The sequence below is a fragment of the Pipistrellus kuhlii genome, unplaced genomic scaffold (genome assembly GCF_014108245.1).
Source record: "Pipistrellus kuhlii isolate mPipKuh1 unplaced genomic scaffold, mPipKuh1.p scaffold_m20_p_29, whole genome shotgun sequence".
In the NCBI taxonomy this organism is placed as follows: Eukaryota; Metazoa; Chordata; class Mammalia; order Chiroptera; family Vespertilionidae; genus Pipistrellus; species Pipistrellus kuhlii.
Window position 1 is genome coordinate 7,050,817 of NW_023425528.1, and position 21,987 is coordinate 7,072,803.

General features: G+C 39.3%; 1 protein-coding gene across 1 annotated transcript in view; it reads left to right on the top strand.

Moving 5' to 3' along the window:
• The window catches only part of GUCY2F (guanylate cyclase 2F, retinal), a 99,560-nt gene that overhangs the window by 69,723 nt on the left and 7,850 nt on the right, over positions 1 to 21,987 (top strand). Inside the window, 8 exon segments of the mRNA XM_036454438.1 lie at positions 2,491 to 2,579; positions 2,582 to 2,661; positions 4,858 to 5,054; positions 10,342 to 10,523; positions 14,530 to 14,689; positions 15,960 to 15,963; positions 16,369 to 16,375; positions 19,142 to 19,235. Coding sequence (XP_036310331.1) covers positions 2,491 to 2,579; positions 2,582 to 2,661; positions 4,858 to 5,054; positions 10,342 to 10,523; positions 14,530 to 14,689; positions 15,960 to 15,963; positions 16,369 to 16,375; positions 19,142 to 19,235 — 813 coding nt within the window.

Genomic DNA, 21,987 nt, shown 5'->3' on the forward strand with positions numbered 1-21,987 from the left:
CTCACTCTGCAGACACCCTTTGAGCCATGGTGCAGCCCCAGGTGCTGCAGCTAGGGAGAGACTGTGGGAGGTTGGCTCCAGGGCATGCCCAGTCTGTCTAGCTCAGTGCCACCCTGCCAGCCACCTTCTAATTAATTTCCTTTCAATGTACACAAATCTGTGCACCAAGCCATTAGGGGTAACATAAGTGAAGGGCATATAGGCAATTGTACTATTTTTTATAACTTTTCTGGAAATCTAAACTTATTTCTAAATAAAGGATTTTAAAAAATGCAAACAAAACAAAACAAAAACCTCCAAGTAGTTACCATTTTCCCTACTTAGAGTCCAATATCACTTGTCTACTCAAAGCTCCCCAACTGTTCCCTATCAGTTGTTAAATGAAACACATGTTTCTCACATGACATATAATGCTTTTCACAGTCTGGCCCCTAACCACCTCTCTAGGCTTATCTTCACTCCCCACACTCCACCTAAACCCCATGACTGGCAGTGCCCTGAAATCCTTGTGTTCTCTCCCACCTCTGTGTATTCACACAGGCTGTTCATACTACCTGTAATGACTTCAACTTTCCCCCACCTTGCCTCATCCAAATTGTGTCACCTCCTCTTGAAAAGCTTTTCTGAACTCTTCAGAGTGAGTCAGGTGCTCCCCTTGTGTTTAACTGCATGTTTGTCTGCTAGAAAACTTATATTGTTGGTCATTGTTTATTTTATTAATTGGACTGTGATCTCCTCAAAGGCATGAATCATGCTTAACCTAAATAAAGAAGTGATTCATTCAATTTGATGGTGTTCTGAGAAAGAAACAAAGACTCCCTCTGCTAGAAAGTGGATAGGGCAGTTGTATCTCAAGGGGTTGATTTATATGAACTCTAATTGCATTGAGAGAGTAGGGTGCTGAGATGGAGAAACCATTACTGGTATAAGCAAACCTGCATTATAAGAGCAGAAGGTGTGATGTCACAAGGGGCTAAGAAGTCAGAGGCAACAGCTGAAATTCTTTCATGTGGTAAGGGATATTTATTATGGTTTGAAGCATCGCTGTTGTGTGTTACAGCCAATGGGAAGAGCACACAGGTAGGGTAAGTAAGGTTGGGTTCATGATGAGGATGTTAGGGTTGGGTTGTGGACAACAGACTAAGGATAAGAAATGAGATGAAGATACAGGGTTTGGGTTTTATTTTGTGAGTTATAAGAAGTCATGAATGGGTTTTAGGCAAGAAAGTGACATGGCCAAATTCATGTTTTAGGAATGGTTTGGAGAAGGATAGACTGGAAGCAGAGACAAATTTGAGACTAGTATAGGTTGCTGGGGGGGGGGGGAGTAAAGGCTAACCATTTTCTCCTACTTCTAGGGAGTTTTCTCACTTCGTGAAAACATCAGTAGGACTGATATAGACCTCTGGTAACTAATAGCTGTTGTGTCTGAATTAAGAGTTTAAAACTCCCAGTTGAATAGACTGATGAACAAGAACAGACCTGGAGACAAGGAAACATAGATCAGACTGTCAGACCTCAGAGGGAAGGTAGGGAATGGTGGGAATAAGGGGGAGAGATCAACCAAAGGACTTGTGTGCATGCATATGAGCCTAACCAACGGGGATGGACAACAAGGGGGTGGGGGGCATGTGTGGGGAGGGGTTTGGAATGAGAATGGGGGGATGAGGACAAATATGTGATACCTTAATCAATAAAGAAATTTAAAAATAAAATATAACTCCCAGTTGAGGTTTGAGACATTTGTAAGAAGGACAATGTTGTAGACTGATATTACCTAGGATCAAATTTGAATTCTGTTCACTTACTATCCATGCGACTTTGAGTAAGTTACTCTCTCTGTGTGCCTCAGTTTTCCCTTTTGAGAAATGAAGAGTTCCTACTTCATCTATCTATAATGAGAATAAAGTGAAACAATGCATGCAAAGTACTTACTCAGGCCATAATCTGTTAAATGTTCCTCCAAAATGGAGCTCAAGGACAGCCAGGAGGATACCAATGATGTTCTGAACTATCTACTGGATTTTTAAATCCCCTTTTTCTAGGGGCCAGTCAGGGCCCATAGCCTGGACCTGAGTTTGTATTAGACCTTATGGGGGTGGGGTGGTAATTGTGTCTTCTATGCGGATTAGAAAATTTAGATAATTTGTGGAGGAGAGAAGGGAGTCAGATAATTGGAGTTATAGTTTTATAATTGGCATCTGATAGGCCTCATCTAAAACCTAGCAGAAGCAGAATGAAGCTGTGCCTAAATGATGCTCGTAGTTTAATTGATTAACTTTTTTACCCCATCCTCAATTAACCATTTGCTTGCCTTCAATTGATGTAACATTTGCTCAGATACAATTTATATTCATGTCACCAAAGCAGAAAGCAAGGAGATGGTCTTTCTGTGATTTCTGCTGACTAACAACTTTTTTTTTTTTTTTTTTTTGGCTGAAACTCACTTATTTTTGCTAAGTCTTGGTGCTTTTCCCATGATTTGTACACCTTTCTCTTACTGCGTCTGGGTAAAAAAATCATAGACATACTTAAGAAGCCTCTTCCTGTGTACAGTCCAGTAGCTCCTCCTGAGCATGCCTCTCAGAATGTCCCCAGCTGATGAAGTGCTGGGCTTAGTCTTCAGAACTATGACCAACTTTTGATTAAATATTTCATCAGGTAAGGACTCTGTGAATCTTAGCACTACCCAGCAACCATTTTGAACCCACATTAACTCCCTAGATTCTTGTCATATCTTGGAAGAGAAAAAGACACTTCTTTAGGCAAAGAAGCATGGAGGTGGCTACTTGGAGGCCTTTCAACTGGAGCATTCCAGCACATCTTCAAAGAACATAAGCATTGGTTTTTATGCTCTTCTGTATGTGAACCTCTGTTCCAGACAATCAACAATCTGACCTAACAAACTTTTCAGTGGTGGAATTGAACCATCAAGCGTTTGTGAGGCACTAGCATTGAGACTGTTTCAAGATGAGTATCATGGGATAGGGATCTTCATACAGTCATGATTGCATTGAAGATCACAGATAATTATGATGACTATACTATTTAAGCAATATGGGTTGTTTTGGAGGTTCAGGGAAAATATAGATATTTGAAAGAGTGTTTAAAGTGGAAGAAAGTGCAAATGTGGGGTACAAAAGCAGGAGATTCCTTAGATTTCTAGGGAATGATTTGGGCAAGAGTACCTGTAATGTGATAAACTCCTTAAAATATGAAATTTCTAAAAAGGCTGATTCTTTCTTTAGAGAGTGGAACTAAAAGGGGGAAATGAGAAAAGGACAGAGAAAGTCCTTTTAAGAGATCTTATGGTTCTTATGCTGGAGCCAGCAGTTTAGCACTTTGTTGAAACTACAGGATACTGAAACTCAGGGTGCCCTCTATGAGTGCTGTGTTAGCTTTGGTGAAGAGGCTTTTGAGCCTGGCTGGAGTACAGCACTGAGATGCTTTCTGAGAGGCAGGTATCTAAAGCATAAAAAAAAGAAAGATTTGGATTGAAAGCCTGACAGGCCCTGCATATGAACTCATCCAGTTAACAATGCCTCCATTAGCCTAGCTGGCTTTCTTGAAGACACTCAAACAGGTGTTTAATATTATATAAAAGACAAAAAAATCATGAAGGTCATATTACTAAAAATTTCTCATAAATCAAGAGTAAAAGCATTTGCCCTTGTGTTGATGCTAGATATGTTATTTCAGAAGACAGCAGAGAAGTCGGTGATAGAAGGAGTTGTATATCATGGGACCTTCAAAGAAGACATTGCTGGAACTGACCTCACTGAAATGCTTCAGAGGAAGTTTAGATTGACTGAAAGACAAAGGTAGTCTCCCAACTCCCTATAGCTAATAAAACTTAAATAGAGAAAAGACTGTGAAGCTTCCTGGAATAGGAAATAGGGGGAGACCAAAGCATCTGATCTGGCTACTGAGATGATCAGCAGGACTTTGGTGAACTGTAGATGTGGACCAGGCTCAGAAGAAAACTACTAGTGTTGGCCTTGGCATACTGAGTATCAGATGTGTGGCCCAGCCATATAGGAGAGTTCATTGGGACAGATTCCTAGATGTCTGCCCAGCAAAACTTTTTGTTGTGAACACAGCCTTCTGCATGCTAAATACCGCAACAAGGAGGGACTACCTCATCATTATTCCAATGCTATGCCAGGCTCCCTATTTCTGTAGATGGGAAGAGTCCTAGGAAGGTGTATTGAAAATCTATAGTATACAGTCACTTTTAAAGAATCAGGGCATAGAATGGGACAAGACCAATTGAATTTATACATTGCCCTGACTAACATGAAGGGCAGGTGACAAGGAACACCATTCTTCCTGGATTCCGTGGGGAGAAAGAGGGTTTATTCTTACCATGTAGATCTTGGGTCATATTTAAGAGGCCAAGGAACCCTCCACTGCCCAAGAATTGGCAATACAGCAGCACTTGAGGTTGAGGATAATTTAATAGATTGATGATCTAGAAGGGTAAAACAGCACTCCCTGCTCTATTTCCCTTTATATCACTCACAACTGGACTGGGCTCAAAAGCAGATCCTGTTGCCTTAGAAGTAGCTACTATTCATCTGTTTGTATCTCAGAACTGAAGGGTCCTGCCCACATCACCTTTGCTCAGTCTTGAAAGAAACAGAATGTTAGGGAAACAACTACTCAAAGAAAATGATCGCTGTGAATGGACCAGGGTGAATATGATGGTGGGTGGTGACTTTTGCTACTTTTACATGGGTTAACCTCCCCTCACCTGGCATTTTAAAGGAAGGGGCTTTTGATAAAGGGTCCTGTTCCATTATCACTGAGTTTGGGAAGTAAGAATTCCCTGACTCCTTTCTGTTTTACTTCATCCACTTTAAAACTTTCAATAAGAGTAAAAAGACCAATATCATTGATTCTATACTTTGAATGTTGGGACAATATTCAAGCAACTTGGAAGATCTGATCCAGGAATGGACTGAAGAGCTGGAAATTGAAAAACAGAAAACAAAAAAACTTCTAACACAGATGCTACTATCATATGTGTGAACCCCTAAAGAGTGTGAATCCTTGTAACTATGTATTCTATTAAACATAGAAAAAATACACTCATCAACTAACCTCTCTCTCTCTCTCTCTCTCTCTCTCTCTCTCTCTCTCTCTCTCTCTCTCTTTTGGTACCTTCTCTCTCTCTCTTTTGGTACCTTCTCTAATCCCAGTAGATTTGAGTCACACCTTCAAATCAAAGAATAATTGGATAGCTTTTAAATTTTAATTTTTTGCACTAAAATATGACTGCTTTAGGTTCATTACATATTACACAATTTTATCATGAGATGAACTACCAATAAAAATTTTAGTTAACACTTTAGGAATAGTTTTTTGTTCAGTACAATTAATTTTTCTAGAATATTCATTTATTTCAATTAGCCAATTTAAATTAGTCTGAAAACTTGACTACTATTTAGTGTCAAATTTAATACTCTAATAACAATCTTATTTTACCCTGTAAATATTAGTGGAAAGGATTATTTGCCTTCTTGAGTAGGCCCTGAACATTCCTGGTACTAGGCTGGGTTTAGATATTAAAAAAACCCACATCCCAACACCATGGGTATGAGACAACTCAAACAGGTCTTGTTGCAGTGAGAGGGCAGCTGCTGTCAGCCAAGTCTCTGTCTGTTATCTGGGTCCCAATTTGAGCTTGGAATGGGAAATGAAGCAGCTATGGAGGCAGGAGACCTCCCTCAGAAGGGGTGAAGGTTCAGGCCCCTGCATTGTTGGGAGGGCAAGGGTCTGTGCCCCACCTCTATTGACCCCCATGTTCTCTCCTGATGGCCCCTCTGTGACTGTGCCTGTCTTAGGTTGTTCCTTCCCTGAGGAATCTTACCCATCTCTGGCTAACCAGCCATCCTCTGGGGCCAAGCAGGGTGATGTGAGGTTCAGTTCTGTCTCCTTGGTAGCCTAAGCTCCCATGGCCTCCACACCCAGCACCTGCCTTGGGATCCCCTCACCTGCTGGCAAGGCCCCAGCACTGATCACATATCTTGGGAACCCTGGTTTCTTCTCGAGAGAGGGCCCAGCTTACTCCACTGGGCGAGAAATAGATCCATGGTACTAGCCACCACTAGGCTTCAACCTCAACAAGAACAGATAGCTAAGGCAACAGCTGTGGGCAATTGGATTGTGAGAAGAGGGTACCTCTTGGCCAAACAGGGCAAATATAGAATGATCAGGTGCCTTCCCAGGGGAACCTCTACACAGTGGAAGGGATTAAATCCTTTCATATCCTTTTTAAATTGCTTCCAGACATTCAAAGAATTAGTTTGTAAGTTTGGGATAATTGTACATTATACTGTTGTAATTCTAAAATATTAAGAGAACTGTTACTTTTGTATCCAAGCACCAACAAGATGATTTTTTATTGATTCCCAAGGGTGAAAATTAAAATTTAAAAGATATCAAGGCTACATTATAAAATTTCCAAAAGTCTCCTAATATTTAAATAAAAGGGGGATAGTAGAAGAATATCATGTAAGGAAAAATATCCTGTAAGTAAATTACATCTAGAAAATTTTTACTTTAGAAAATTAGTTTTCATTTGTAATGCTAACAGCAAAACACCCATGAAAAACACACATGGTGTCAAAACAAGCCAAAGAAAAATCGTTTGGGCAAAAAATGAAAAAGGATCCCAAGTCAAATTTATAGAAAATATTCCTTTATTAACTTTTGTTTGAGAATAAGTTTGTATATTTTCAGAAAACAACTCCAACACCATATGGATTCCTGCAACAGAGAGAAATTGACAGGACTGCTCCAGCCATGAATACAGAAGAGAAACAGTCCAGAGATGGAAGATGCTGAGAACACCTTGCCATACTAGCAGTCATCAGCTGTGCATCACTGCAGGTTGCCCAGGACCAAACCAGAGAGGATCGGATCTGCATCACCACCATTTGTCCACCTTCCAGAACTGAAACATCATTGCTGACATGTATACATAAGGAACTGTTTGACATTGAAATTGGGACTCAAAAGAACTGTTGGCCCATAAAGAAACTCACCAAAGACTGATTCATTTGCCTCCCAGCATAACCATTATTGCTTGTCTCATTTTCAGTTCTTATAAATGTATTTCTTGTATCACATGATCTCACTCATCTAAGGGAAATAATGAACAACATAAACTGATGAACAAAAACAGACCCAGAGACAGGGAAGCATTGATCAGATTGTCAAACCTCAGAGAGAAGGTAGAGGAGGGTGGTGAAAAGGGGGGAAAATCAACCAAAAGTCTTGTATACATGCATATAAGCCTAACAAGTGGTCACAGACAACAGGGGAGTGGGAGCATACCTGGGGAGGGGTTTAAGATGGGAATGGGGGGATGAGGACAAATATGTGATACCTTAATCAATAAAGAAATTAAAAACAAAACAAAACAAATATACAATGTTAACCAGATAGTATGCTAGCTTCTGGTGGTACAAAAAATTGATACATTCCCTGTCCTCCATCCCATATAATAAAAGGTTAATATGCAAAACAAAACAACCCACCCCCCCCCCCCCCGCAAAAAAAAAACACCAAAACAAAACAAAACAAAAAAAACAACCAAAGAATAATTAGAAATCAAGGGAGCAGAGCACACTTGCTAATTTTCTACTACCTGTACCTGCTGGTCATTTAAGTTTTGGTACCTTGGTTTTTCTGTCATTTCATGACTTTGCCTGTAGTTGATCAATTAAAAGGAAGTTCTTTGAACATCTAGAAGAAAGTAGTAGAATTGTATTTCTAGGATTTTCATTCCTTAGTTGAAAGTTTTATCTATTCACTACAATTTCCAAAATTTACCAGGCACTTCATTCTGTTGTAACAGGATCTTCTAGGAGATAATTGGGTAAACTAGTCTCTTGCAAGGGAAACTACCTCAGAACATTCGCTAAGGGCATAGAGTGCTGTGGAAGAAAGAGAGCTGAAAAAAATTCACAAAGGAACAGACTAGGTTTGTCTGGTAAGTGCTGTATTCCAGCATCTAGCACAATACTTAGCACATTGTAAGCACTTGATATATATTTGTAGAATAAATGAAAGAATTAATGTTTTTATCCAGGTGATATTTTTTTCCTCATCATTTACTTGACAGTGATTTTTAGATAAATTATATTCTAGCAGGTCTGTGTGTGACATAATGGAAGGCATCTTTCCTCTGAGGAATAACTGTGTCTGCTTTTCAGTTAAGTTGCTGAATCCCTCAAAAAGGGCAGAACAGGAACAAGACAGGGATGCCCACTCTCGCCACTCCTGTTTGACATAGTACTGGAAGTACAAGCCATTGCAATTAGAGAAGAGGAGGAAATAAAAGGCATCCAAATTGGAAAAGAAGAAGTAAAGTTATCCTTATTTGAAGATGACATGATATTGTACATAAAAAAACCAAAAGACTCCATTTAAAAACTAATTGACTTAGTAAATGAATTTGGCAATGTAGCAGGATACAAAATTAATGCCAAGAAATCCATGGCATTTCTATACCCCAACAGTGAAACTACAGAAACAGAGACTAAAAAAGCAATTCCATTTACCATCACACCAAAAAAATTAAGATACCTAGGAATAAATTTAACTAAGGAAGTAAAGGACCTATATGCGGAAAACTACACAACACTGAAAAAGGAGATAGAGGAAGATGTAAAGAGATGGAAGAAAATACTATGTTCATGGATTGGTAGAATCAACATCATCAAAATGTCCATACTTCCTAAAGCAATCTATAGGTTCAATGCACTCCCCATTAAAATACCAACGGCATATTTCACTGACCTAGAAAGAACTCTCCAAAAGTTCATTTGGAACAATAAAAGACCCCGAATAGCCACAGCAATCCTGAGAAAGAAGAGTAAAGTAGGAGGGATCTCAATACCAGACTTCAAACTATATTACAAAGCCACTGTTCTCAAAACAGCCTGGTACTGGCACAAGAACAGACATATAGATCAATGGAATCAAATCGAGAACCCAGATATCAACCCAAATCACTATGCTCAATTAATATTTGACAAAGGAGGCACGAATATACAATGGAGTCAAGACAGTCTCTTCAATAAATGGTGCTGGGAAAATTGGACAGACACATGCAAAAGAATGAAACTAGATCACCAACTTACACCATACACAAAAATAAACACAAATTGGATACAGGACTTAAACATCAGACAGGAAACCATAAAAATACTAGAAGCATCCACAGGCAGCAAAATCTCAGACGTATGCCAAAAGAACTTCTTCACTGATACTGCCCCTAGGGCAATGGAAGCTAAAGAGAAAATAAACAAATGGGACTACATCAAAATAAAAAGCTTCTTTACAGCAAAAGAAACCATCAACAAAACAACAAGAAAGCCCACTGTGTGGGAGAACATATTTGCAAATAATACCACTGATAAAGGTTTAATCTCCAACATCTACAAACAGCTTATACAACTAAATAAAAGGAAGATGAATGATCCAATTAAGAAATGGACCTAAATAGAATATTTTCAAAAGAAGACAGAAGGAAGGCCAAAAGGCACATGAAAACATGCTCAAAGTCACTAATTATCCGAGAGATGCAAATCTAAACAATAATCCAGTACCATCTCACACCTGTCAGAATGGCCAACATCAACAAATCAACAAATGACAAGTGTTGTTGAGGTTGCGGAGAAAAAAGAACCCTCATGCACTGCTGGTGGGAATGCAGACTGGTGCAACCACTGTGGAGAACAGTGTGGAGTTTCCACAAAAAACTGAAAATGGAACTCCCATTTGACACAGTAATCCCACTCCTAGGAATATATCCCAAGAAACTAGAAACATCAATCAAAAAGGATATTTGCACCCCTATGTTCATAGCAGCACAATCTACAATAGCCAGAATTTGGAAACAGCCTAGGTGCCCATCAGCAGATGATTGGATCCAAAAACAGTGGTACATCTACACAATGGAATACTATGCTGCCATAAAAAGAAGGAATTCTCATCATTTGCAGCAACCTGGATGGAATTGGAGAACATCATGCTGAGTGAAATAAGCCAGTCAATGAAAGAGAAACACCACATGACCTCACTCATTTATGGATAATAATGAATATTATAAACTGATGAACCAAAAGATAGATATAGAGACAATAAAGCAACAAGCAGACTGTCAAATTACAGTGGGGAGAGGAGGGAGGTCTGGGGGAGATAATAGATCAACCGAAGGACTTGTATACATGCATATAAGTACAACCAATGGACATAAAACTCTGGGGAGGGAGGGTAGGTATGGAAAGAGGGAGGAGGAAAAAAATCAAAATATATTAAAAAAAAAAGAGAAAAAAAGTGCTGCACGGTTGAACCTGAGGGTTTTGACTTGATCACCTTGTACTTCAGTGACATTGTGTGCTTCACCACCATCTCAGCTGTGAATGATCCCACTGAAGTGGTGGATCTTCTCAATGACCTGTACATACTTTTTGATGCCATCATTGGCAGTCATGATGTCTACAAGAAAAGTTAATTAGCACAGAAATACACTGAGTGGCCAGATTATTATGACCATCCCATCAGTACTTCATTGGGCCACCTTTTGCCTTCAATACTGTGGCGATTCTTCTTGGCATTGACTCCAGGAGATGTTGAAAGGTGATGTGATAAATCTGACACCATGCCTGATGAATAGCATTGTCCAGTTCTTTGAGATTTGATGGTTGTAGAGCCAACTGCCTGATGTCTCTTTTAACTTTGTCCCACAAATGCTCAATTGGATTGAGATCTGGTGATTGTGGGGGCCACCTAAGCAAGGTAGTATCCCTCATGTTCTTGAAACCACTCCTGCACAATATGAGCACTGTGGCATGGTGCAGTGTCTTGTTGGAAGAAGCCATCTCCATTGGGAAATGTCATCAACATGATAGGATGAACTTGATCAACAATGATACTTAGGTATGTTGTGCTATTCATATGTTGTTCCACACAAATTAAGGGACCAAATCGTACCAGGAAAACATGCCCCAAACCATAACACTGCCCCCACCAGCTTAAAGGGTTGTATTCATGCATGTGAGGTTCATGCTTTCATGCTGTTTCCACGAAATTCTCACTCTGCCATCTGCATGATGTAACCGGAAACGTGATTCATTGGGTCACATGACTTTTTCCCAATACTCGACTGTCCAATCCTTGTGTTCCTATGTGAATTGGAGATGTTTTATCTTGGTAACTGCAGAGAGCAAAGGTGTTCAAACAGGTCTTCGACTTCCATATCCCATACGATGTACTGTACGGCTAATTTGCCTACAAACATCAGATGGTCATAATAATCTGGCCACTCAGTATATATTCCAGAGAGAATTTTTTATATGAGGCTCATCTATGTATACTTCAAAATAAAAAGATGCTATTTTATTATTTGTTATTTAGGAATTAAAATTTAAATAGTAAATTAAAAATTTTGCATGGGTATCTCATTGGAAATGAAAGCCTGACATGATTGCTGGTCACATTTCTTTTGGGCTGTTTCCTAGAATTGGGACTAAGAAGAGATTAGGTCCAAAAATGTTATTGCACTTCAGTGGCTGACTCCCTAAAGTGTAGGCAGTATAATGCTAGGCACTGAAGGGGATATAGAAGTATTGGTGTTTTGCTTGTAGTTGGTAACTGCTACAGAGTTCATCTTGGTAAAGTTTATGTAGAAATACATGCTGATAAAAGTTGGTTTTCCATTTAGGTATTTTTTATATATATACAGAAGAGAATTCTAGAATTACTCATGTTCAAGAGCTATTAAATCTGAGGCTCTTAGGGGGTACTGCAGGATAACCAAAATCTCACCTATTGTTGTAAGGTCTGGGAAGTGGTTAATTGTGAGGTGCAATTTCCTGCTTCCACCTTTCTCTACCCTTCCAGCCTTTTAATTTCTACTTTTCCTATCAAAGTTTGCAGAAGATGAATAAAAAAATAGATGACTTCATGAACTCACTTAGATGTGATGCTTCCTTACACTTGATTTTGTTATCTTGTCTCTAGGAAGAAACTTGCCAAAATTTTCATAGCTGTGCATAGATGTTTCCAGGTAGTCTGCAACATGGATGCTTATCTTATTGGGTGTAGAAAGATGTCACAGGCATTCCAAACTTTAGACACTCCTCTGCCCCAGGAACCAAGGCATTGCTGGAGAATGAGTAACTCCATTCATTGTTTCCTTCACAGAAGTCTGAAATGTTCCAATTCTTAAATCACACACGGGGTAGTGTGTTTATCTCAGATTAGACAGGGCCCTTTCAGGTAAGGTAGAGAGCCTCAGGGCTAGGCAAAGTCATTTAAATACGACTCACAAATAGACATCATACCTGCCAATCAGCAAGAGCTGCAAATTAGTCAAGAAGCACACATAGAGACTATGAAGGAGAAAAATATCCATGGAATCAGACTACTCATCTCAACTTGTTGAACTCAAGCAGCCTGAAGAGAAAAACAAATCACCAAAATCTAATTCAGTTGAAACTAAAATAAACGGTGATTCAGCATGAGCAGTAAGACAGTCACTGGTTTAATCAATACAGCTGATATTGTTCAGACAATTGTTGATGATCGTAGGGATGAGGATGTTAGATATTTTTGTACTTTATGGTTATAGTAGGGAGTTAGTTGGCTGTTTCCAGGACAGAGCAGGGCTATGTGAATCCAAAATTGGAATTTGATTTTTTAGTCCAGTTTATTAAAAATAAATAGCACAAAGGAAAAATATTGAACCAGCAGTGATTCATCAAACCTGTTTGTGCTTTCTTCCCCATGCCCCGTAAAGTTAGAATCGCTTCTTCTAGCACTTAATAATCTGAAATGGAAATGAGAAGGCTACTGCAGAATTACGAAGTGCATGATTTGTTTTCAATTTCAATTCTCCTGCCATTACCTCCTCTCGACCAGACCCTTTTCTATACCTCCTCTTCCCTTTCTCTGTCCTTTTGCTGATTTATGCAATCTACAGTTTCCCCCTGCAGTCCCACACCAAGGCTAGGCAGTGCCTATGCTCCTTGACCTTCTAATCTTTTATCCATATCCAACTCCTGTGTAAATGACTCAAATCTTAATGGCCAGCCAGTGAATTTTCCCCTCCCATATAGCATCTGGACAGTACCCATTGCCTCCCTCTGTGTAGAGAGGCATGCTTATTTGAGGGCAGGAAACCTTTTCTCAAAGTCCACCAGGTAAGGGAGGTCCTGATTGGAAGCATGCTGAGGTACAAAGACTCATTAGTGCAAAGATAATTGTTATTGGCTATATAGAAAATCATGATGAGAGGCCTATTGCTGATTACTACTGATTATTTCTCTAAGGCTTGTTTCAAGACTTATCAGTTTGGTAATGATGCCAATTATGATGAGGAGGAGATATTTTGCATTTATTATACACCAGGCAGATTTTAAGTGCTTTGATATGTATTAAGATTTTAGTTCTTAGAAAACTCTATGAGGTAGATACTGTCATAATCCCTATTTTACAGATAAGGATACTGAAGCACAGAGAGGTTAAGTGACTTGCCCAAGGCTATACAGTTTATAAATGATAGATCTTGGATTCTAACCAAGATAGCATGGTCTTATCCATTGAAGTCATGAGTACTGCTCTCTAGGAGAACATGGATTTAAGCTGCATCCACACTTATAATAGCAGAGTCAGATTGGCAGATTTCATAAAAGTCCTTTCAACTTACTTATCTTTTGGATTTACTTGAAAAGCTCCAACTTACTGGTCACCTAAAAAAGTGAGCACATTTCTGTGGGGAAGATAAGGAGCACATATTTTCCTTTATTTACAAGTTTCCAGCTCTAACTGTCTCCTCCAAAGCAGGTGAGGCTTAGTAGTGCTGCCCTTAAGTGTTAGCACTACGAGAGGAGGAGATAGCTGGTGGTAAAAAAAAACCAAAAAAAAAAAAAAAAACCATTTCTCATATCCAATGAGACTGATAAACTAATTTTATTATATTAGCAAGGCAAAGCAAAAGGAATGAACTCTTCCACCTCCATTATTTCCCTTTTCCTATACTTGCATTAAGGTTGCCATAGCTCATTTATCTGAAATCATTTAGTGAATTGTTTGATGGAGGAGTGCCAGGTGCACCTTTTCCTAGGGTGATTCCCCATAGATACCTACAGACAGTCTCAGAAATCTGCCCTTTTCCTTTTCCCAGGAATTGTATGGAGCCTAATAGTGCTCTAAGGCCAGCCAGAAGCCTGCAAAGTACTTCTACTTATTTCAAAATTTTATCTGTGTGGGACCTGACATCAGTATTTTCTAATAAAATTTCTTAAATGATTCTACTGTGCAGCCAGTCCTGTGAACCACTAACAATATCCCTTTCCTTCTCACTTTACAAAAAGTATACCTGGTTCCCATCATACCACTTAAATTTTGTGAAAACACACACACACACACACACACACACACACACACACACACGCACACACACCATAAGTTATTTGCTTGCTAAATCTATACTTTCCCCTATTTCCCAGGTAGAGACCATTGGTGATGCTTACATGGTGGTACCAGGTCTCCCAAAGAAGAATAGCAGTAGGCATGCAGCTGAGATTGCAAGCATGTTCCTAGGTATCCTGAGCTCTGTGAGTATCTTCAAAATGCAGCACATGCCAGAGGTGCCAAATATGTCTGCACTCAAGTAACAATGACCAGCTAAAACGAGAGGTGACAATCCCATGTGCCTCAAGGGAAAACTAGAAAAGGGGGGAAATGATATATTTTCCCTGATTATTTGTAGCTGGATTATCTAGCTGTCTAGTGCTGCATAAATGTTTTAAGCCCACTCAAATTTATTCTCTTCACAGCGGTCAGCATGCTTTTTCAAGATACCAAACCCTTTCAGTCTACTTTTCTTGTTAAAGCCAACATTTCAGTGTTTTACTATATGATACAAGATCTACGTGTATATGTTGTGTTTAGGATAATTCACTTAATTATTTTAAAATTTCAACTCCTGAAGTATTTGTCTCCCACACTACTCCCCACTTGTTTGAATATATTCAAGGTCTCCCCTTCATTGTATCCTTCTCATCTACTTTAACAAATTCAATGTTATCTTGACAGATATCTCACTTGATGTCACAGATATCTGGCCTGGTAGTCCTTCTTGCTCCCATCTCCACTTACCTCCTCTTTATCATTGCTTTGCTCTTTTAAGATCCTTTTCTTCCCCCTTTCTTTTCATTCCTACTACCATATTTCTTAAAAGAGTGATTGATATTCACTATGCCATTTTGTCAATACCCACTCCCTCTTTAGCTCCTTTGTAACCTGGCTTCAGCCTTCAACACTGTCCCCAGTTTTGTTCTCCTCTTATCTCTGCAGCATTTTATATTCTTGAAAATCCTCCCTAAAAATATTTCCTCAATTGGCTTTTCTAACATGTTTCTCACTTGCCAAATGACTCTTCTCCATTTCATTTCCTGTCGCTCTTAATTAGTCCTACTCTCTAATTGTGGTTGGTCCCATATTTTTTGCAAAACTCTGAGTTAAGGTCTCCTTTCTCTCTGCCCATTCTAACTTCCAATTCATTCTCTATGCACTGCAACCTGTCTTTCATTTTCTACCATTGTCTGATAATTTCTTCTGTCTCTAGGGTTCTGTCCTTAATCCACTGTTCTCCTTTCCTTATATACTCTTCTGAGTGATCTCATTCATGTCTATTATTTAACTGCACTGTATGCTGATGACTTCCAACTGCACAACTTCAGCACATGTCTTCTTCCATAAACTTTAGTCTTGCATAGCAAACTTGCAGTTGACATTTCTACCCGAATGTTCTACATGGACCTCAGTCTCAACACACCAAAACATAATGATTTTCTTCCCACATTAACATCCTCTTCTTTCTGTTTTTATTCTCTAATTTCAGTTGGTGGTATCACCAATCATCTTGTTATTTCTGTTAGTCTTGTGAGTCATTATCCTCGACTTCTTCCTCACCCCAACCTTCACCATTAAACCAACTATTAAGTCTTGAATATTTCACCTTTTAAATATTTCTTCAGTATATTTTATCTTTCCTTGACTCTCACTACTTAGGGATAGGTCACCAGCATCTATTGCCTTGGTCATTGCTATTGCATCTTTTTTGTTCCACTCTTACTTTTTTCTATCCATCCTTCTCATAGTCATCAGCATAATTTACATTTATTTGTCCTTCCATTAGACTATACATTCCTTGATGGTTAGAACCATGTCTTACTCATGTTTATATCCTGAATGCTTATCACTTTGTAAGTGTTCAGTATTTTTCTTTTAAAGAAAAGCTCCCATCTCTCATTTGTCCTTCAGTTTAACATCTCCAAAACCCCTTAGCACAGTGGTTCTCAACCTTTCTAATGCTGCGCCGCTTTAATACAGTTCCTCATGTTGTGGTGATCCCCAACCATAAAATTATTTTTGTTGCTACTTCATAACTGTAATTTTGCTACTGTTATGAATTGTAATGTAAATATCTGCATTTTCTGATGGTTTTAGGCTCTACAGCAGAGGTTCTCCACCTGTGGGTTGCGACTATTGGAAAACACAGATATTTACAATACAACTTATTGACAGTAGCAAAACTATAGTTATGAAGTAGCAACGAAAATAATTTTATGGTTGGGAGTCACCACAACATGAGGAATTTTATTAAAGGGTTGCGGCATTAGAAAGGTTAAGAACCATTGCCTTAGCACATCAATTCTTAGATAATTCACCATTACTTTGAATTCAACCTACCTAAAACTTCAAGTCATGTTTTCCCACAAACCAGCATAAGTTCATTAGCTTATGCCAATTTCCTCATGGTCATCAGTCAGATAGCCAACAAGTCTGTTGGTTCTCCTTTCACAATGTCTCTCTTTTATCAACTCTTTGCCCTTTCCTTCCTCTATCAGCACCTCCCTTCAAGTACTCACAACATTTTAATTAGATTGCTGCACCTTTCACTTAACAGTTTTCCTTGGTTATAGTTTTTTTTGTTTTGTTTTGTTTTGTTTTTTACTTTCAATGCATTCTATATACTGAGATGAAAAAAAGAAAAGAAAAATGTTCGTCCTATAATTCCTGCTCAAAGTTACATAATAGTTCAATGTCCTATAGCTTGTAAAGCTAATATCCAACCTTGTTGACAGTTTTTCCCTAGCCACCTGAACTACACAGACTGTTTTCCCTATGACCTTCCCCAAATTCCATGCTTAATTCCAATCACAAACCTTTGATTCATGTCCCTTTTGTCCTACTTAAATTCTACATACCCATAAAAATTCAGATCAAATTTTGCTTTTTCCACTGGATCTTTCTTAACTGAATCAGATCCTAATAACCACCCTCTCCCCAAACTAGTATAGCACTTCCTCCTGTAGCATGTATCTTAACTCAACCATACATTCTTCTAGGTTGTTAGTTAATTGCTTTCTGTTTGGTTGTCTCTTCTCTTCAATCCTCCTATATAATAAAGAGGTAATATGCAAATTGGCCATCACACCCTCACACAAGATGGCTTCCCCCATGTGGTCACAAGATGGCCACCACAACATGGCCAGCAGGGTAGGAGAGTTGTGGTTGACCAGGCCAGCATGGGCAATCAGGCTAGCAGAAGATGGTAGTTGGGTGTGACCAAGCCTGCTGGGGAGGGAGGGGACCAGTCATCAGGGGAGGGCAGTTAGGGGCAACCAGGCTTGCAGAGGAGGGCAGTTAAGGGTGACTGGGCTGGCAGGGGAAGGCTGTTGTGGACAATCAGGTCAGCAGGGAAGCAGTTAAGTATCGATAAGGCTGACAGCAGAGTGGTTAGGGAGTGATCAAACTGGCAGGCATAAGCAGTTAGGGGCAATCAGGCAGGCAGGCAGGCGAATGGTTGGGAGCCAGCATTCCTGGATTGTCAGACAGTCCCGGAGGGGTCCTAGATTGGAGAAGGTGCAGACTGGGCTAAGGGACACCCTCCCAGTGCACAAATTTTGTGCACTGGGCCTCTAGTTAGACTATAATCTCCTGGAGAACTGAGACTGTGTGTTACATTTCTTTTTTATTCCCCTACATGCCCAGATCAGGGCTCAGTGAATGCTTTCGAATGGGTGAGAAATGAATTAAAATGGGAAACTTAGGTTTTGTAATTATTCTTTCTTTATTTTTTAATTAATTTATTTTTTAATTAATTTAATTAATTTATTTTTCCTCAACCCTCCATTCCAATCCCCTACCTCCCTCTCATGCTCCCACACTCCTATTGTCCTTGACCACTGGTTAGGCTCATATGTGTGCACATAAGTCCTTTGGTTGATCTCTTCCTTTTATCCCCACCCTCCCTTTGAGGTCTAACAGTTTGACCCATGGCTCCTTATTAAAAATTAAGATTTAAAAAGGACTGTTTGAAGCATAAAGACTAATTACTTTTTCTAACTCAGGAAATAACAATAAGACAATGCTGAACAAATTTAATAGAAACAGAGTGGAAAACAGAAAGATAAAGGTGAAGAACTTCCTAGTTACTCCTAGAACTAGGTTTTCAGTATGGTTATTGAAGTTTTTCAAGTAATGTTCACTCTATGAACACATAACACAGCCACATTAAAATATAAGAACAAAAAACATTCTAAGGGCAAATAGAAAATATTCGTGGGCTATCTATATATACTGCTCTTCTGTGCTCCTAATACAAATGACTGAACGTCAACTCCACTTCTTTTTGGATTTTAAAACTTTCTTAGTAATAATTGTCTTGTTAAACACAGTTTGAGATACATATAGCTCTATGGCATTCCTACTTCCAATACTAAAGCACAAGAGAGTGTCCAATTTTTTCCTTGCAACAAATATGTTTGGATCCTGAGTCCCTGCCCATTCTTTCTGGCTTGGGTTTGATACTTATTTGTCCCTGTTGACAAATATAATCATCTTGGGTATAACTGTTGCTTGGAACAAAGCTATAAATCAGAAAAGTAGTCATGTCTGCATCATTATAAACTTGCTTCTCATTGGTCAAAGAATTCATTGCTCATTATAAGATTTCTTTCAGATTATCAGAGCTATTTGGTGGCAACTTTATTCTTTTATGAAGCATTGAATGCATACCTGTTGTCTGTAATCCCAACTGCCTGCTACTTTGTAGGGCCAGTTTTTGCTGGAGTGATAGACCTCACCATGTCCAGATACTGCTTATTCAGAGATACTGTGAACACAGCTTCTCAAATGGAATCAACAGGGTTATGTGAATACCTATAGTAAGGTGGATGGGATAGTAAATTTAAAAAATTTATTTATTGATTAAGGTATCACATATTTGTCCTCATCCCCCCATTCTCATCCCAACCCCCCTCCCCACGTATGCCCCACTCCCCTGTTGTCCATGACTACTTGTTAGGCTTACATGCATGTATATAAGTCCTTTGGTTGATCTTTGCCCTTTTCCCCCACCCTCCCCTACCTTCTCTCTGAGGTTTGAGAGTCTTATCGATGCTTCCCTCTCTCTGGGTCTGTTTTTGTCCATCAGTTTATGTTGTTCATTATTTCCCCTAGATGAGTGAGATCACATGATACAAGAAATATACTTATAAGAACCAAAAATGAGAGGAGATCCAAGATGGAGGCTTAGGTAAACACACCTAAACTGCTGCTGTGCATAACAATTTCAAAACTACAACTAAAAACAAAACGTCTATCTCCCAGAACCATGGGAAAGCTGGCTGAGAGGAATCTCTACAACTAGATTGAAAGAGAAAGGAGCATTCAGGGCACAAAAGCTAAAAAACTGAGATACAGGGGCATGAGTGCAATATGGGAAGGCAGCGGATCCCAGCTGGTGGAAGGCATTGCTTTCTTCAACATAAAGAGAGAAAAGCTCCCAATCTCTCTGAAATCCAGTTTCTGAGGAGAAGCTAGGATGTCTGCCATTGGATCAGAAAAAAAGGGTGGCTTGCTTGCAGAGCTGCATGCAAGAATAATTGTTTGTTGTGCTGGGGAGCAAGATGTTGGGACAAGGTCAGAGAGTCAGAGAAGGCTGACTGGAAGCTATTGCTGTTTGCCATGCTCAAGCCTAGAGATGTCCTGAGACTCCGCCCTGAGACTCTGCCCTGACACTCTGCCCCTCACAATCTACAAACACACCCAAGCTCCAAGCAGTGACTTTTGCATATGAATGGCCTTCTCTATTGCAGTTTAACCTAGCAAACTTGCAACCTGGTGCAGATAACTCTGAAGCTTCCAAGCTCTAAGCAGGGAGGAGAGGACTATGGTTCTCACTGCTGCTCCTGCAGGGTGGCCTCAGACAGTAGCTGAACTGCACCCCATTGGAGATCCAGAAGCTAATGTATCTAGTGGTCAGTGTGAGACAACATCAAATTTCAACTGTTCACATCCATAAGTGACACATTCAAGAGGCAGACTCAGTGAGCACCAAAGCCCTACAGGAAAAATTCCTCCCCCATAAACGTGTCTCCAGCACAGCAATTCTTCCATTATAGACACAGCGAGTCCTCACAGCCAATTGGCCTGGAGGTCAATTCCTCCCAGTGACATCAACAACAATCAAGACTTAACTACAACAAGGGTGTACACACAGTCCACAAAGGGGTGTACCAAGAGTGTCCACATCAGGCAACTGGGAGGCTGACCCATTGAATCATATAAGTCACCCAGGCCCACAAAGCTACACTACCAACTCAGGGGAGCAGCGAAAATGTAGAGAAAAGGAAGGAGATCTCAAACAAAAGAAATGGAGTAAAACAAAAAACTGGATATAGAGTTCAAAACCACGGTTATAAGGTTTTTAAAGAATTTCCTAGAAAAGGCTGATAAATTTAATGAGACCATTGAGAATATGAAAAATAAATTAAATCAACTAGAAATTAAACATACAATGACTGAAATAAAAAATATACAGAGACCCAACAGCAGATTAGAAGAATGCAAGAATCAAGTCAAAGATTTGGAATACAAAGAGGCAAAGGACACTCTTCTGGAGAAGCAAGAAAAGAAGAGAATCCAGAAAGTTGAAAATAGTGTAAGAAGCCTCTGGGACAACTTCAAGCATACCAACATCAGAGTTATGGGGGTGCCAGAAGAAGAGAGAGAACAAGATACTGAAAACCTATTTGAAGAAATATTGACAGAAAACTTCCCCCACCTAGTGAAAGAAATAGACTTACAATTTTAGGAAGTGCACAGAACCCCAAACAATAGGAATCCAAAGAGGACCACACCAAGACACATCATGAATAAAATGCCAAGAGCAAAAGACAAAGTGAGAATATTAAAAGGAGCAAGAAAAAAACAGTTACCTACAAAGGAGCACCCATAAAATTGTCAGCTGATTTCTCAGAAACTATGCAGGCCAGATGGGAGTGGCAAGAAATATTCAAAGTGATGAATAGCAAGAACCTACAATCAAGATTACCCAGCAAAGTTATCATTCAGAATTGAAGGACAGATAAAAATCTTCACAGATCAGAAAAAGCTAAAGGAGTATATCACCACCAAACCAGTATTATATGAAATGCTTAAAAGGTGTTCTTTAAAAAAAGAAAAAAGAAGAAAAAAGTAAAGATAAAAATTATGAACAATAAATACATATCTATCAACAAGTGAATCTAAAAGTCAAGTGAATTAAAAATCTGAGGAACAAAATAAACTGGTGAATATAATAAAATCAGGGGCATAGAATGGGGGGATTTATAATTCTCAGCGGGAAAAGGGTGTGGGGTGCAGGAAGAGACTGGACAAAAATCATATACCTATGGATAAGGATAGCGGAGGAGGGGGGGTGGGGGTAAGGGTAGATGGTGGAGTGGGGACCAGGTGGAAGGGAGCTATGGGAGGAGGGGGGTAGAAGGAGAAACAATTGTAATAATCTGAACAATAAAGATTTATTTAAAAAAAAAAAAGGAACCGAAAATGAGACAAGCAATAATGGTTATGCTGGGAGGCAAATGAATCAGTTTGTAGTGAGTTTCTTTCTGG